Source organism: Galendromus occidentalis, unplaced genomic scaffold (assembly GCF_000255335.2).
Source record: "Galendromus occidentalis unplaced genomic scaffold, Mocc_1.1 scf7180000077383, whole genome shotgun sequence".
NCBI classification, from domain to species: Eukaryota; Metazoa; Arthropoda; class Arachnida; order Mesostigmata; family Phytoseiidae; genus Galendromus; species Galendromus occidentalis.
This window is the reverse complement of record NW_003805371.1, coordinates 154,507-170,195: the sequence shown is the minus strand read 5'-3', so window position 1 is coordinate 170,195 and position 15,689 is coordinate 154,507. Positions and strand designations below refer to the sequence as shown.

Below are 15,689 nucleotides of genomic sequence, written 5' to 3'. Positions count from 1 at the left end.
GTTGTAATCCAGAGAATCAGAGAATTAGGACGTTGCAGAAAAACTTCAACGAGGTCGGCATCCTCGCGGCGGATCTCTAAACTGGCTCATATAGGCAGAATACAGGAGCTGATCGACTCGAGGAGACCCGATGCGTCATCAGAGGGTTGAGAGGAAATTTAATGAATTGCCGAAAAGTCATCGCGCGATGAAGATTCCGATCTGGGTCTTCAGGTTCACCAAGACAGAGAATCTTCTGAGGATGAATCTGAAATAGAAATCAGCTCTTAATCCATTTCTGGGCTTCTCGTCGCAGAGCGTGAGCTTATCGACTAGCGCGCTCCAGCTTCCGTCATCTCGAGAATATAGAGTCCGATTCCCCCGGAGAGGAATATTTTCACCCAAAGCTCACCGCTTCGATAATCCGCCTTGGAGCTTCGAATTGAGAGGGCCTTCGTGTTGAAATAGTATCCCAGCGGTGAATAGAATGGTACCTCAGATCCTTGGAAGCATCCGAGTGTTGCACAAAGAGACCTGGAAATCAGCAGATGATATCAGTTGGATCAACCAGAGCCCCTCGCAGCCCCCAACAAGATGCTCGTGGAAGGTATTCGTAGAGCAGAAGTGAATTCCATTCGATCAACCTTGCTGAGTCAGCGTTCGACACACTTCCCGGAGATTTGAGCAGGTTCTGGAAATCCTCCCCGGAACACCAAAGACCGGTCTCCCGATTGTCCTGTTGTCCCTTGCGAATCTTCACGAGGACTTTCCTCGTATCGTAGTCGCTCCCGCGTTGCCACACGCAATATCTTCGAGAGACGAAGGAATCGCGGTAAAGTCCCGCCAACTCGAACCGAGTCGCTCGATCGCGAATTTATTATGATATCTACCCTTGAACCATCTGAGCTCAGAACACAACCTGTCGAACTTGGCGCAACGGAGCTGACTACTTTTCTCATTCCTGTAGACCCTTCGAAGATGGCCAGCCCTGATCGTGGTCCATTGTGAAGACGTATCGACTGCACACGGGAATAGAGCGTCAAACTTGAATGGGATGAGAGCGAAAATCGAATCCATACACTAGGTTGGCTCGACTTGATCGCTCACCGTTGGTGTTGTAGATGTTCCGGAAAAATTTCTCAACTTCAAGTATCGGCAATCTTGCATTCTTGAGAAAAATCAAGAGCCTGTAACGATCGTTGTTTGGGAGGCGTTTGTCACGCTTCAGACGCGCGATGAGCGCATCTGTGAATGGGAAGGAGGGCTAGTCGTAGAAAATCTCGGAGCATCGACGAGAAGTCGGGTGTCGTTCCGCCGAGAGATATCGGCGTCGTATCGCAGTGATTTTCGAAAATCAGAGAAGCTCACATATACAGGGTGGCAGGAGCGGTAAGTCCTTCCACAGCTGAACGACTGAATCGATGTTGAATCTCTGCTCCGAAGATTCTATGAACTAGTGATGGGAGATCGATATGAGATTGAGGCGTTTTCATCCGTCTTCCGGTATCCCCGCCTTTTTTGTGAGCCCCACCTTTTTGACTCTTCCTTGTGCGTGTCTCAAAGAGACCTCCAGCAATTCAGATCGCTGCTCTGGCGCAGGGCGAATCAGCTGGAAAATGCAAATTCGGCGGAATGACGAATAGCTCTACTTCTGATGCGAAACATCCTAATGAAGATTTATCCGGGACGAGAACACGAACCCGACTCATGAGGAGGAGAAGTTGTTCGAAAAGTTCTTCACAGACCTTTGCGACGTCAGCGGCTCCGAGTGAAATCTGAACAACGAAAAAAAAAACGTCAATATTTGAATTCGGAATTTATCATGAAGATGCAGAGCTCGTTACCCCCCACCGCCTCCCCGCTCCCCCCTTCGTCAGCTGTCTGTGATCCCTCCTCAGATTGTGATTTTGAATTATTTTTCCTCGTCATGGGTACCTCTGTACTGACCATGCCCTTCCTCAGAGTCGATCCGACAGAATCCTCACGTAGCGACTGCGGAAAAACGCTGAAGTGGACTTTGAAATTCTCAGCTCGAACTCCGAAAATCCGCGACCATCGCTCGGATAGATCGATGATGTATTTAAGACGGAGTTGGTCGCAAATAGATAATTGCCCCAAGTGAGATTCCAGAATGTCCTGGAACACGGATTTTCCTCTTGCTCAAATCGTGACGAAAATACTCTGAATACATACATATATCTCTGTCTCTCTCCCCATCGCTGTCTGGAGGATCCAATAATTTATATCTTGACACGAGCGGTCGCCTAAGCACCTTGGAAGTGATCGCCAACCATTGAACGATCCTAGGACACTTGTGCGATGCCTCTTTCTTGAAATGCCTCCCGAGGATCAGACCGAACACAGCCCTCTCCATGCGAATCATTCGTTCCCGTATGCGACCTAGATGGATTCACAGATTGGAATGGAGCATCCCGAGTGAATTGAGCACAGGAGGTCATGGACTGCGGATAATCACCCAAGAGATACATACACGAAATCAGGCATAGAATTTTCACCTTTGAACGCCACCTGTGTCAAACGGTAGGCGTACAGATTCAATCGTCTCGGGTGATCGTTGATGATGTTCTTCACCAAAGGTCTGATCCTGTTGAGTATCCCCGCGAGACCAGATATCACAGTACCGCTGCGCACGTCAGGTGGCTTCCGAGCCTATCAGAGCAAACGAGTCACCTTCGTTAGCGATCGAGAGTTCAGAGGATACATACGTCGGAGCAGAATCACTCAAAATTGCCATAAATTCTTCGATGAATACCGCGCATGGACAGACCGCTTGGACGTCATGGTGGGTCACGATCGGGAGGCTGCCGTTCTCCAGAATGAAGTCGACATCTTCCAGCCGTAGTCTGCGTTTCACGAGCTTGAAGGACATAATTCTCGATGGAGCTTAAGGTTATTCTGAATTGAAATAGATCGATCCTGAGCTAGAACAAGCTCTCCCACTCACTGTACTCATCAAGGAGAGAGCCTCGAGCAGATGGAAACGCGCCTCCATATAAGCCAGGATCTGTGGAGGAGAACATGGACGGCGCTTCTGATTCCTTTCTTTTCGCTCCCCACGAATATTTTCACGTCCGTAAGGCTGAGAGCCATACCATGAATTGATGTTGTGGATCCAGGCCGTTGAAGGACTCCGAGGATTCGGGGAAAACATTGGTAGCCGAAGTGGCCGTGATTTCGGAGAACTCCTTTCGGAGCTGGAGCTTCAAATCATTCAGCAAACGAAAACGGTCGACTGACATTGCGGAACTATCAGCTCATAGCAATTATTAGAGTACAGGTTCATTCAATGGGAACGAGAAGAACGAGATGAACATTGATCGTCACCAATGAGATCTCTCAAGTTTCAAGCAAATCGACAAGATTCTCACATCCACACGCTTGAACGACCGACCTAGGAACTGGGGGGAACTTCCAGGTTGAGGAGAGACACGTAGGCTCTTCCTAGACTCATTGCGAGTCTCGTCGAGGTGCAGAAGAAGGACTGAAGAGGGATTTACGGATTTCGCAAGCCAGGGATTCTGTTCGAAGTCGAATCGCCAGAGAAGACAGAAGTCAGCTGCTTCCCGCCGTTGATCGGATGAATGCATTCTTGGACTTGACGGACGTGCGCGATGCTCGAGACTTGTGAAATTGTGAAGAAGTCACCAGTTGAAAAATTCGACTTTCTCCTTCTCGACAGAGAAAAAACTATCGGAGTCCCAAAGACTGTGTCACATTGTCCAATTTATTCATTGTTCTAAACATACATTAGCGGGGCTCAAGGCAGCCTTCCCACATAGCCCTTTTTCTCGACATAAAAGACCGAGTCTTAAGAATGATGACGGCAGACTTCCGCCTATGCTGCCGCCGATCGGCATCGGTAGAGTCAGATCATCGGGATTTATTCTCGGGCAGAGGAGAGAAGAATCACAGAGAAGTCTCTTGCGGATTTGAATGGACCAAAAAGGGGAGACTGAGATATTGGTCCCAATCGTCGCCTCATGGTGCGAGGAGTTTGTGACTAAGTTTGTGCTTCTGGCGCCTCGATTCCCTTTCCTTCTTCCGCTGTTGAATTCCCTCGAATATCGACAATAATTCTTTGAAATCCGGACCGCCCTCCGAGCTGAAATCGAAAAGCGCGATTTCGTAGCTTCACATGTCTCCTGGTATCGAGTGTGCCGGTCCGGTTCAAATCTGCGCGAATCCCAGTTCCATCTCACCTTGGAGGTTCCCCCTTGAAAGACCGCGAAGTCAAGTTCTGATTCGGTATGCACATGAGCCGGGTCCGGAGCAGGAGGAAAGCCTCGCTCTGCGGCAAGAGCATCAGCAGACCATATAAAGCTTTCACGAGATCTTGATTTTTTTCCGGCTCGAGAAGCTGAAGTCGGAGAACTTGTGGAAAGAAGAATTTCGATAAAAAGAGATGCAATGTTGGGATCTCGCTCGAGAGCACGAGTGTGGACAGTGGACGAAAGTTTTGTTAAGGAACTCACACGTGAAAATTGGAGACTCCACGAGCTGAACCAGTTTGTCGACTTCGACAAGAAAGTCTGAAGTGACTTCGATTTCAGCGAATCTTTGGAGCAGCTCACACGCGTGTGTGTAATGCTGTGACAATAGACACAAAGAAACGACAGCCAGCGGATGATGACACCAGACTCTGTACAGACAGACAAAAAGCTCTTTCCTCGGCTGTAAGAGAGTTTGAGAAAATCAGAGAGGTGCTCAGCGGAAATCCTCCCGAGATACGATCACTACATAGCTTCGATGTGAATGCACGCTTCCGTCTGGAAATCTGATGCGGACTCACTTCCGTATCTAGTTGCTTCAGAGATGTTCGCAGTGAGAACAATTCCGAAGTTGTGAGCAAAATGGTGTTCAGAGTTTTCACCATGTGCTCACTGAAACGGAGATCTTCTTCTTTCTCGAGGAGTATTCCCATAGAGCGATAGATGTCCTCGGGCGGCAAGAAAACACACAACTGTCGTATGATGAATGAGCCGCGTCTCTCGAGCAACCTGCGTATTGGGTGCAATGAGTGAGTACAATGAATGAAGAGCATCGTGGACGAGTCCGGGTCCGAGCACCATGACAGTCTCAGGGAGCTGGAGCTCGCAGTTCGTACTCACTTCTGATCGTTCCTGAAGAGATCGAGCAAAGAGTTCATGAATTGTTGAAAGTAGTCTTTCTCATCGTTCGTCGTTTCTTTTTTAGACATCTCCGAGAGCACTTCCAAATCGAGTAACACAACCTCATCGGCCTCGTCCGAGAGTACCTGAAACGCATCGAAGTTTTGGGTCCCTGCACCAATCGAATGAATACCGGACCAGCAATCATCGTCACCGAGAGCTTACATTGAGCAATATCGGAAAGACCGCGTCCATATGATTTTGCATCTTAGCAGGGAGCTTGCAGTACAGATGCAAAATCCAACGGAGCACTGCCATGCGAGTCTGCGTGGAGTCGTGGTCGAGGAACTCTCGGAGAACAGAAATCACAGGTCCGAGATCTGCGTCGAAGTCCTCGCCCTCGGCGGTCACCAGTTCGAGCATTCTCTCGTTTATGTTCGTAGCGCATCTGGAGATCTCTCGCTGACTTTCTGCAAAACGTCGAAATTTTCCAGAGTCCGCGCGGTGCTCTCACGGGGAACATCCTTTGACTTCGACCTGAATCGCATGAAACAGTGTCAGAGCTCCGGGGCAGAGGTAGACATGGATTACCGTATCTGTTAGGGAGCGTGGGGAGAACGGCAGTGAGAATTCCCGAAGTCAGGGGCAGGAGACTTCGGCCGCTCAACGTCACGAATTGCTCGAGCCACTGGAGAGCCGTAAGTTGAACAACTTCCACGCTGGACTGGGAGTGGTCGATGAGGGTCGCTGTCATATCGACGAAGCTTGAACAAAGAAAATCTGCGCTCAGCGAGATTCTTCTCGATTGGCGATTTTCCGCAGCATGGTCGGAGGTTCTCGTTGATACCTTGTGCTCTGTGGATTCTTCTTGATTGTCTCGAGAAAGCTGTCCAGGGTACTCTGACAGTTCCGTTGGAGTGCCGGATCCGCCAGTATCTCGAATAACCCATGGAGGATCTCCGGCAGGAAAACCAACATGTCGATGTCTGGCATAGAGTTCATGGCGGAGATCTAGAAATCCGGAATTCCGAGCTTGAGACAACTTCTTCGGAATTAGTCCCAGGCTGAATGAATCAATGAAGGAATGAAAAAGGCGAAAATTAATATTCGCCCACACGGGATCGAATCGAGGAACTCACCCATCCGACGAGGAATTGGCGGGCCGCAGTGCTCTGCGTCATTATGCGTTCTCTGAGCATGGTCATGAACGATACCAAATCGAAGGCCGGACTCTCCGAAACTATGTCCTTCATGAGGCGATCCAGGGCTTCGGCACCTGATCTCACCGAGCCCTCTTGATCTGTCGCTAGGCGAGCCAAGGCATCGAAAATGTGCGTGAAGTAAGGCAGACATCCACCTCGCGCCACTTTTACGATGTTGTAAAGCGACTCGCACGCATGGTACCTGAGGTTTGCGGTTGGTAAGATTGACGTTTCTTGCGGAGAAAATTGAATGAAGCCTCAAGAGAGCGAATCTATCATCGAGGACTGGACTCACTTGACTCTGTGATCCGGATCGCTGAGACAAGCGAGCACAGGGGTTATCATTTCGTCTAAAAATTCCGGGCATCGATGTTTGAGTTGTATGGCCACCGCGGATATGCCGAGGAGTCCACCTTTTCGGGAGTTCGAGTTCGGCGAGAGTGCGAAATCTTGACCGAGGATTTTCAGCATTTTGCGTATAGGCGGGGTATTGTTGCGCGTCAAGAACTCTTTTGTAGACCTAGAATCGTTCCCGGACCGTTTAGGAATCGCAGCGGCAACCAGACTCATCACTCTGGGGATCCGTATCTCCAGGGCGACGATCGCGTGCCGGCTAACGTCGCCACGAATGTTTGCGAGAACACGTGACGTCCTCGTTCTGGTTCGAAAGCTACTCCTCCTCTGACTGTTCAGAGAACTCCCATTGAGGGGATGGGATTCAGGGCCCCGTCACGCTCCCCTATTATCCTTTGGGCTTCATCGGAAATTGAGTCGATTAACGGATTCTATCCGATTTCGAACAACGAGATAACTCATCAATCCCGTCAGTATATCAATAGGGCTGCGTCTATGTTACGTCTCTAAATCCTCGACCCAAACTCTGCCAGTCGATCACCTGACAGGCAGCTAGAGCTGTCAGAGATCCACCTACTTTTCTATCTCGAGCGAAGCCGCCTTTCGCCGCTCGTAGATTTTGTCCGACAGTGCTCGCGCACAGTGCGGACTGAGCGGTGTGTATTCTCGCTCCATCAGCGTCCCGAATCCTAGAGCACGGGACGGAGAGATCAGAAACTCGCGGTCCACAAGATTTTAAAGCACCATTTGTTGACTCGCCCAACGCTCTCAATCCCCATTCCTAATTCCAGCTGATTAAATCTCAGAAGAAATTCGCCTAACACACGGAAAGCCGGGCTGCCACCGCTGTCAAAATCTATCCTCCTTTCTCTTTCTCGCTCGCTCGATGGAGACGAGTTGCGCGAAACATCCCCTGTTTCTAGCGATCGGAGCGTGACGCTCGCGCATATAAAACCCTATCTATGAGCCGAGTGCACGCGACGGAGATCGCGACGAGGCAGTCCACATGGGCGGCGAGAAATATTATCATTGACGATTTTGCTTTGTAAAACGAAACAACCTTTTCTGTTTGTCGGGAAGAGGCGGAGTTCAGACCGCCCGAGATCGCAATCATATTCGAGGAATCCCTTCCTGGAGACAACCTAGAATTTGCATTTCGCTCTTCAAAAGCTCGTCAAACATGGCGCGCTGAAAGGGTGTCAAACGTGGGGATGAGAGTTACGGTACGGGGACCCTCGCGCGTGCGCGAACCTCAGCCGCAGCTCTGAAGGAGCTCACAGCATCATTGAGCACAATGTCTCGGGTGAGTTTACCTGATGTAGTTTTTGAATGGCGATCAGAGCGGCCGAATTTCCTCGCTGGAGATGGCGAGAACCTCCCCGGAATCCGAACGGTTTCCAGAATCGATCAGGAGGCGCCGGGAGACTTCAAACTTCTGAAGGAGTCGGGATTGCGAACGCCTTGAACCTCAGCGAGGTCGAGCGCCAACGACGTTCGATGCACGTTTGTCTCTAGGCATTGGGCAGCTTCCGCTCCGGCTATGATGTTCCCTGAGAAAGTGTTATTTTCATTCACAGGATTGTGGGCAGATGCCCTAGAATGACCCCGTTGAGGAGCCGAAGGTTGTGAAGGAAGGCGCGAGCATTTGCATTGGGGGAGCGATACAACGAAACTAGTGAGATTAAATTGACGTCGGAAGCTACTCTTCGCTCTGCTCACGATGAGGATTCTACCGATGGAAAGCAGTTAGACACCGAGTGCTTCACCCCGATGCCTTAGACACGAAACTCTACCACTTGTTGGAGGTGCTTCGCATCGCTGACGAAAAATATCGCCTGGCCACAATAGTGAGATTGTGGTGGAGGGACCTATAGTGAGATTCGATATCGAGTGCGCGTTCAGGTGAACGAGCCCTCGGACGCAAACTCTCCGAAACAGTGAGAATCCGTCAGATCCAAATGGAGCCAGTGTACCAGCAGCAGCAGCAACCGCTGCAGCAGCAACTTGGAGACACTCAGACGCCTCCCCTGAGCCAGCAGCAAACGCAATACGGTGCAGCACAGACTGCTGCTCAGGATGCACCGTCGGGTATCGCGGGACTCCTGAAGCAATGGATGGCACCGATTCTAAGGGACAGCCGCGAATTACTAGTGTCAAAGCTGTTCTATCTCTTCTTCTTCGCGGCTTTCGGTTCCCTTTTCCCCCTGCTCGGCGTCTACTTCAAGCAACTGGGAATGAACGCGCTGCAGTGTGGCATCCTAATGGGTAAGGGAATGCGTTTGATTTATCGTTTTCTCAAATGGCAGAATCGGGTCTCCGACGGGGAAGTCATGAGGGGGTGGAGGTGTCATGGGGCAATGTCAGGGACCCCGAGTTATTTCCTTTGACCCGCTCCAAAGCTTCTCTGGTGGGACGATTACGGGATTACTCTTTTCACCGATCGCACATTCTACAGGGCGGGACGCATTGATCCCCCCCCCATCCCGAATATTCCGTGACCCGGTGGTTCAGGAACAGACTGAGGGAAGTATTCTGAAAGGTTTCTCGAGAAGTCGTGCTACCAACGTCTCTCCCTCTTTCTCCTTCAGGGATAAGACCACTCATCGAATACCTGTCTTCACCGTTCTGGGCCGGGGTCGCCGAAAAATACAGAAAGGGTAAAATGATTCTACTCTGTTCCCTGGCATCGTGGCTCCTGTTCACGATGTCGTTCAATGTTGTGCAGCCCGCCGCGACGTCGTGTATCACATTCAATAGAACCCACCATTTACTCTACCCACCCAACACGAATGAAATCGACTTGTCCGAGACCGAAGCTGTCAATATTCGACCCAAAAGGGAAACAATGACTACTTTCTGGCTGAATGACGACCCCGATGTTGAGGATCTTGTGGTGAGTAGAACATATTCTTCACGAAGCCATTAGAAATACAGCTCGAACTGAGTCCACCCGCGAGCTTTCACCAAGCTCTCGCCGATGATTCCTGGCGAAGTTTGCTGGCGGGCTTCTCCGATCGAGATCCCTCCTGGGGGATTCTCCCGGAGATTACTGTCAGGTATATCCGGATGTGACCTCCGACGTGCACCTGAAGCATGGTCAATTCAACAATCACGGCTTTTGCCTTTAATGAACAATGGAGCCATCGAAGCATTGTTCGGACAGTCAGCTTCCAGATTTGTAATTCCGCAGCTCCGTCGAAAAAACGTCAGTGAAACACCTTCGTAGAAGTTTACGCCCTCGCTATTCATGTTCGTATCTCGCCCGGAGAAGTCCGAGCTCATTATTTCGCGTGCGACAGTCTAGAGAAAATGGGTCGGCTTTTTCCGGCCGTAAACACGATTGGGGAAGCGAGAGGTCTTCTCCCGGTTTTGATTCATTTGTCGGCCGCCCTTTGATTCAACAAGTGACGATGCCTGAATGAGATTGCCCAGATGATCAAGCGGTGGAGTAGCGGGGAGAAAACGGAGGATTCGCCTGGAGGATGCGATAATGCCGAGAAGCGCCCGCGGTCTGCTTCTGCTTTCCCCTTGTGCCTCCTACGGACAATGATTCGACCATCAAATCGTTGAGGTCGTTACTCAGGCTCCTGCTTCCGCTCAAGATCAAACCGAGGGAGTGATATTCCCTCATCAGCCACACTGACACATCGATGCTGCCGATGCAGAACCAGATCCTGAGTCATAATTTGTGGTTTCGAACAGTCGATTCCGGGTCGATCAGTCTATTGTGATCGGGGTCTGATCGATGAATGCACAGATCACCGTGAGCCCACGCTTACGTAGGTTGTGGTGTGTAGCTAGATTGGTTGGTTCGGAGTTCCTTTTTATCCTCTTCTCTCGCTCTAGGACTCTACATACACGGGAGAGGAACCTCGTCCGAGAGACAAGCGGGGAGGTCCTCCTCAGCATTGGAACCATCGCAGACCAGGTCCTCCTCCGCCCCAAGGAGCTCGTACTCCTCTGCACAACCGGCGACGACCCGCGCAGCAGCTCCCACCGAATTACGTGATCGGCAAATCGCCCAATACCGTGGAGTACACGCTCAACTACAATAAGGAGAAGCATGAAACTTATGTTTCGCCCCCATTCTCTTCTGTTGTCTACCGTCTAGAGGACGTGCAGGCGGCTTTCTTCCTCATGATACTTCTGGTGATCCTCGGCGAGTTCTTCTCTTCACCAGCCATCACACTGGCCGACTCGGTGAGTGCATCCGACTTCGCCCTATTCTTTCTGTCGGTCGAATGACCCGCCCACCTTTCAAAGTTCCCCCGAGAGGCCTTACTCTATTTCTCCGGAGCTCCGAGCCGGTCGACCTTTCCGGAAGGCCGGAAGTGTTCCCCGCGGAAGATCTCGTGGCCTCCTTGCCCGCATCGATATCCATTGTGTCGAATGCGAGTGCGATCGGAAAGGTAACATTAGACAGGAAGAAATACCTCTCGGAATGCGAGGCCACTTGATGTTTGTTCGCCTCAACGAGCTCGGTTTGCTCTCTCGGCTCGAAATAGCTCTCTCCGGGAAACACAGGCATGGCAAATAATATTTGATATGCTATTTTATCCTGAAACGACATGCCACGTCTGCAGCCGCCCGAGTTTCAGTCTCTCTAGAGACCTTGAACGAGCACAAACATAAGCTGGCCATCTGTATGGCTCGCACGACGCGACCGTCTGTCGGAAACCTCTGGATGCCTCCGCAAGCCGAGCTCTTCTTTTTTTTTCTGATTCGCGGCCCGCTCCGCTCCCCGGACTCCAGCGGGGTCTTCGGACTCGCCGCAACTTCAAAGGAAAAACCTGCGTTTGGAGAGCAGGCGTCTAATTTGTTTATGCCCATCTCGTCGGGATTCCTCGAGATTTGCCTCGTTGCCGAAAAACATCAAAGAGACTGAGAAGCTCCCCGGAGCCGGAGCCCTTCTGTCTCTAGAACCTCGCGGCTGACGAGGGGTGTTGACAAAAATTACTCGCTTTTTGCGGAGCTCAAGTGAGCATCTCGGAACTTCTATGGATCTCTCGAGCTGAACGCAAGTGTTCGCTGACCGATTACGTCGAGAAGGCATGGACGGCGCAGCGACCGAGAGCACCGGGGTCAGAAGGAGCTTCGAGACCCCTCCTTCTGTTGTGGACCGGGAATGACTAAATCCGAAATCGAAATTCCAGGTTACGCTGACTTATCTGGCGGACCGACCCGACGATTATGGACGACAGAGGATGTTCGGATCGATCGGATGGGCTGTCGCCATGTTATTCTTGGGAATCGCGTTGGATCGTTCCACGTCGTTCTCGGCCCATCCTTGCGCAAAGCCCTCCGACCGAGAGCGCAACTACAACGTGTGCTTCGCCACGTTCAGCGTCCTCATGGGTTGCGCCTTCGTTGTGGCCACTCAGTTCCGCTTTGACTACGAATCTGAGAACCCAGGTAAGAATTGTCCCTTTCCTTTCCGCGAGCGATCCAGTGAACATGATCAGAAACTGCTCCTTGTCGCTTGTAGGTTATGGGGGAGCGGCCCAGGATGAAAAGTACGATTTTCTATTCCCTGCAGAACAAGGGGATCAATCCGACGTCCAAATGAAACAGCTCAGAGCAGGCAGCGTCAAAGTGAAAAATTCTCAGAGGGGTTTCTCTAATGAGATCACGATTGAGGATATCGCTCCAGGAATACCGACCGCCGATCAGATCACTACTGACCAACAGCATGCGGAACCGGAACCAGCTAAAGTGAGCTTCACCTCTCTAGAGACGGATAGGGACCCTCCAATCGATTAAAACGACCTAAGCCAAGGATTGGGCAGATTCGCAACGTGGACACCTCCACTGAGTCTCATAACTTTGATCGGGCTGTTCTCGATGTTTCAGAGCAACGTCTTCGCTCACCATATGCGACACCTGCCGCAAATCATGTCCGTTCTACACACCGTTGCCACTCCGCGTTATGCGACATTCCTGCTGGCCGCCTGGTGTATGGGTTTCGGGATCGGGCTTGTGTTCACTTTCCTTTTCTGGCATTTGCAGGATTTAGACGGAACTCCCACTTTGTTCGGTCTCGCTTCCGTTGTGAACCACATTTCTGAAATCGGGGCGTTTTTCTTCAGCTATAAATTCATTCGCAAGTGGGGTCATCAGAAAGTCTTGTGTTTCGGTTTGACCGGGAACGTTCTCCGATTTCTCTATTTGGCGTACGTATCGAATCCCTGGTTGATTCTCCCGTTCGAGCTCCTTCAGGGTGTAACGCATTCTGCGGTCTGGGCAGCGTGTGTGTCGTACGTCGGAGCCGCGACTCCCACGGGTCTCCGAACATCCGCGACTGGAGTCCTCCAAGGACTTCACCACGGATTCGGCCGAGCGAGCGGCGCTGTCATCGGGGGCTTCATCATCACCCAATATGGTGAGTAGAGCTCAAACTTGAAAGGCTCATCGAAGCATGAGAGGGATGGGACTTTATCTTGAATTAGCTGAGAGCGGTTCCGGACTGCTTCGGTTCGTATTTTCTCGCCGATGCCGATGCGTTCGATAATTGACCCCGCTCTTTCCAGGGACTCAAATGACATTTCTTGGGTATTCCCTGTGCTGCCTGATCGTTCTAGCGGCCTTCATTTCGACCCATTATACAGCGACCGGTCAGGGCGAACAAAACGGGTTCATGGCGTTCGAAACCGACCACCCCGCCGAAGGCGCCGCGGGAGCCGCTCATCTGGCTCCTCATGGGGTCCCTTCAAGTCCGATGGCTCGCTCTTTGTCGAAGCAAAACCTGGGAAATCAACCGACTCAACAAGCTGCCGATACTAAGTCACAAACTCAGGGCGGATACCTAGCCGTGCCCTGAGAAGTCTCGAAACCTATAGTGAGATTCAAAAGTGAGATATTTGTCGACCGCGCACTCCTCTCCATCCCCCTCACGTCTTATGACGGCATTGACGAGCGCGGCGACAGTTACGAGAAGCTGAATTCACTCTCTGATTACGGGAAAAGAATTTCAATGACAAACAACTCATCCATTTACCCATTCCTCGGACTGCGAGAGGGACGCATAGTGAGATTACGCGCATCATAAACTGAGGTTCCAGATTCTCAACTACTACTAATTAGGCATTTTTGTTGTACATATTCTTGCCCAAAACTAATGAGACCATACACACGTGTGGTGCAGTGGAAGCATCTGTTCTTCAAGCAACCCGTAATTCACAAGAATGCTGCCCAAAACCAATGTGTCACACGAATGTAATTACGGGACGAAGATTAACCGGAGCAGAACGCTTCACCAGGCTTGATCCGATCTTGGAGACCGGAATCAATCACCCCTATCTTATCCAGCGAATTTCTCGATAAGGAAGGCGATGACACCTCGATTATGAGCCGGGACATGCATCCGAGGCCGTTCGTTCTGCATCGGGAGGTCGCTTTCGGCTCTCCGATGTAGCGAAAGGTATCCCATGCAGCAGTGATACGATTCCAGCAATGACTTGCACTGTGGTTGACTGGACTGTACGCAGGAGCGTACGCAGAATTTTTCCTGGGAGGGGGGGGGGCTGGTTTCCGATCCGTAAGAATCCAATATGGCGACCCGCTCCTAAACTTTACCATGAAGAAACAATGTCCTGGGGGAGGGGGGCTATAGTAGCCCATACAGCCCCGAGGTGGATACGCTACTGACTGTACGTTAGCTTCAGATTGCATTCGTTATGGAGCGACGTTCCATTCTCTTGATGGAGTCGCCAACCAACTTACAGAGACACAAGACGGCACGGGGAATAGTGCGGAGATGGTTGATTCAAGAGACCGGGAACTCATTCCTCGAATTCTATGGGAGTATCCAGTGAGAAACTTATGTAGCTGATGGATTCGTCGTCTTTGGGACGAGTCAATGACGAGTGGAGAGATCGCGAGCGAGCCGAATTCGGTTATAAATAGTTCTCATGCTGTTCAGGTGAAAACCGGTTACCTCAGTGCCCTACGTTGATTGACCAATGTTGTTATATTCTCTTCTTCGAGATCTATAGACCTTTGATGCTACTCCTCTCCTCTATGTCATACGAGCTGCTTAGCGTATCGGAGTTCCTGACTCATCTGAGCCCCATCGAGATCGGGATAGTTAGTAAGCTCGTCAGCGAACAGAAACTCGAGTCTTCTATCAGGAATTCCGACGCGAAGTATTGCTTGAGAGACGGGAGATTCGAAGTTAGGCAAGACGGGGGCAGTTCCCTCAAGAGTCAGCAGTGAAAAAAAGAAAAGTGAGATGTCGACGCTGCCTTGGAAAACCAAGGGACTAGTGAGATTTTGATGGAGTTTGGGTCATTGGAATTTATATAGACGATGGTGAATGCGGTGATCCAGTATCATTTTCGTCAACTCATGTGTAGACCTAGACTCGAAGATTGACTGATTGAGTAGCTCAAAATTGAAGACTTCACGGTGAGAACCCCGCACGGGATCGAGGGAGGGCCAAGCCCTTATCCTTACAAGCGAGAATGCTGTTAGACTCGAGAGCGGTTTTTCGGCCACCCTCCGCGATAAGTGACGTGAATTTTACGTGACTCGGATTCGGTTCCCGAGGGAGAAGCTAAGCCCCGATGGTATGAGGCGACTCACATCGTTTACGCAGGTGAAATTTCTCCGTAATGAGAGGTAGGACTATATGACGCCGACCTCGATGTGAATCTGATTCCATGTTCATATTTATAACGTTCTGTTCATCATTTCACTCACGAAGCTAAATGCACTCCATGAGAGATCAGATAAAAGCGTTTCCGTTATTAGCGATGAATGTAAGAATCACTAGTCTGCGTGCGTGAGTTCAGATCGCCGGTGATTTCGAATCTCGACCCGGCCTCGGCTTCCTGAAATTTCACGTCAACTTACTCCGAATCGTCGCAGCTTCCCTCTCATCGACGTGTACACGCTGCCTACGTATCCTAGATTCCTCTAGTGTTCAAGACAGATAGGCGATCGAGAACGAAGACTAAAATAAATTATTGACGGTCAGGGAGCGCCAATTAGGGCCTTAAAAAAGCAGGAAAATGCGAGTCGGTTCGAG

At 50.7% G+C, this 15,689-nt stretch overlaps 3 protein-coding genes across 3 annotated transcripts; 1 reads left to right on the top strand and 2 right to left on the bottom strand.

Annotated features, from left to right (window-relative positions):
* Window positions 1–45: 45 nt before the first annotated feature.
* LOC100905914 (uncharacterized) lies at window positions 46–3,239 on the bottom strand. The gene is made up of 14 exons (XM_029111178.1): window positions 3,093–3,239; window positions 2,945–3,004; window positions 2,792–2,857; window positions 2,496–2,649; window positions 2,252–2,379; window positions 1,927–2,115; window positions 1,680–1,754; window positions 1,511–1,588; window positions 1,348–1,432; window positions 1,087–1,224; window positions 899–998; window positions 624–788; window positions 392–513; window positions 46–247 (listed from the first exon to the last, which is right to left on the bottom strand). The coding sequence occupies exons 1-14, from the start codon at window positions 3,237–3,239 to the stop codon at window positions 216–218; spliced, it is 1,539 nt and encodes a 512-aa protein (XP_028967011.1). The 3' UTR covers window positions 46–215.
* Window positions 3,240–3,770: 531 nt separating this feature from the next.
* Window positions 3,771–7,456, bottom strand: LOC100905768 (protein VAC14 homolog). The gene is made up of 11 exons (XM_029111172.1): window positions 7,242–7,456; window positions 6,606–6,830; window positions 6,248–6,512; window positions 5,956–6,119; window positions 5,646–5,872; window positions 5,334–5,578; window positions 5,109–5,254; window positions 4,790–4,997; window positions 4,473–4,671; window positions 4,200–4,371; window positions 3,771–4,102 (listed from the first exon to the last, which is right to left on the bottom strand). Exons 1-11 carry the CDS (start codon window positions 7,337–7,339, stop codon window positions 3,979–3,981), a joined length of 2,073 nt encoding a protein of 690 aa, XP_028967005.1. The 5' UTR covers window positions 7,340–7,456; the 3' UTR covers window positions 3,771–3,978.
* A 1,166-nt stretch (window positions 7,457–8,622) lies between these two features.
* On the top strand, window positions 8,623–13,481 carry jef (major facilitator superfamily domain-containing protein 6 jef). Its single transcript, XM_029111177.1, has 7 exons — window positions 8,623–8,929; window positions 9,253–9,557; window positions 10,511–10,864; window positions 11,818–12,061; window positions 12,177–12,376; window positions 12,515–13,043; window positions 13,192–13,481. Exons 1-7 carry the CDS (start codon window positions 8,623–8,625, stop codon window positions 13,479–13,481), a joined length of 2,229 nt encoding a protein of 742 aa, XP_028967010.1.
* Window positions 13,482–15,689: the final 2,208 nt, after the last annotated feature.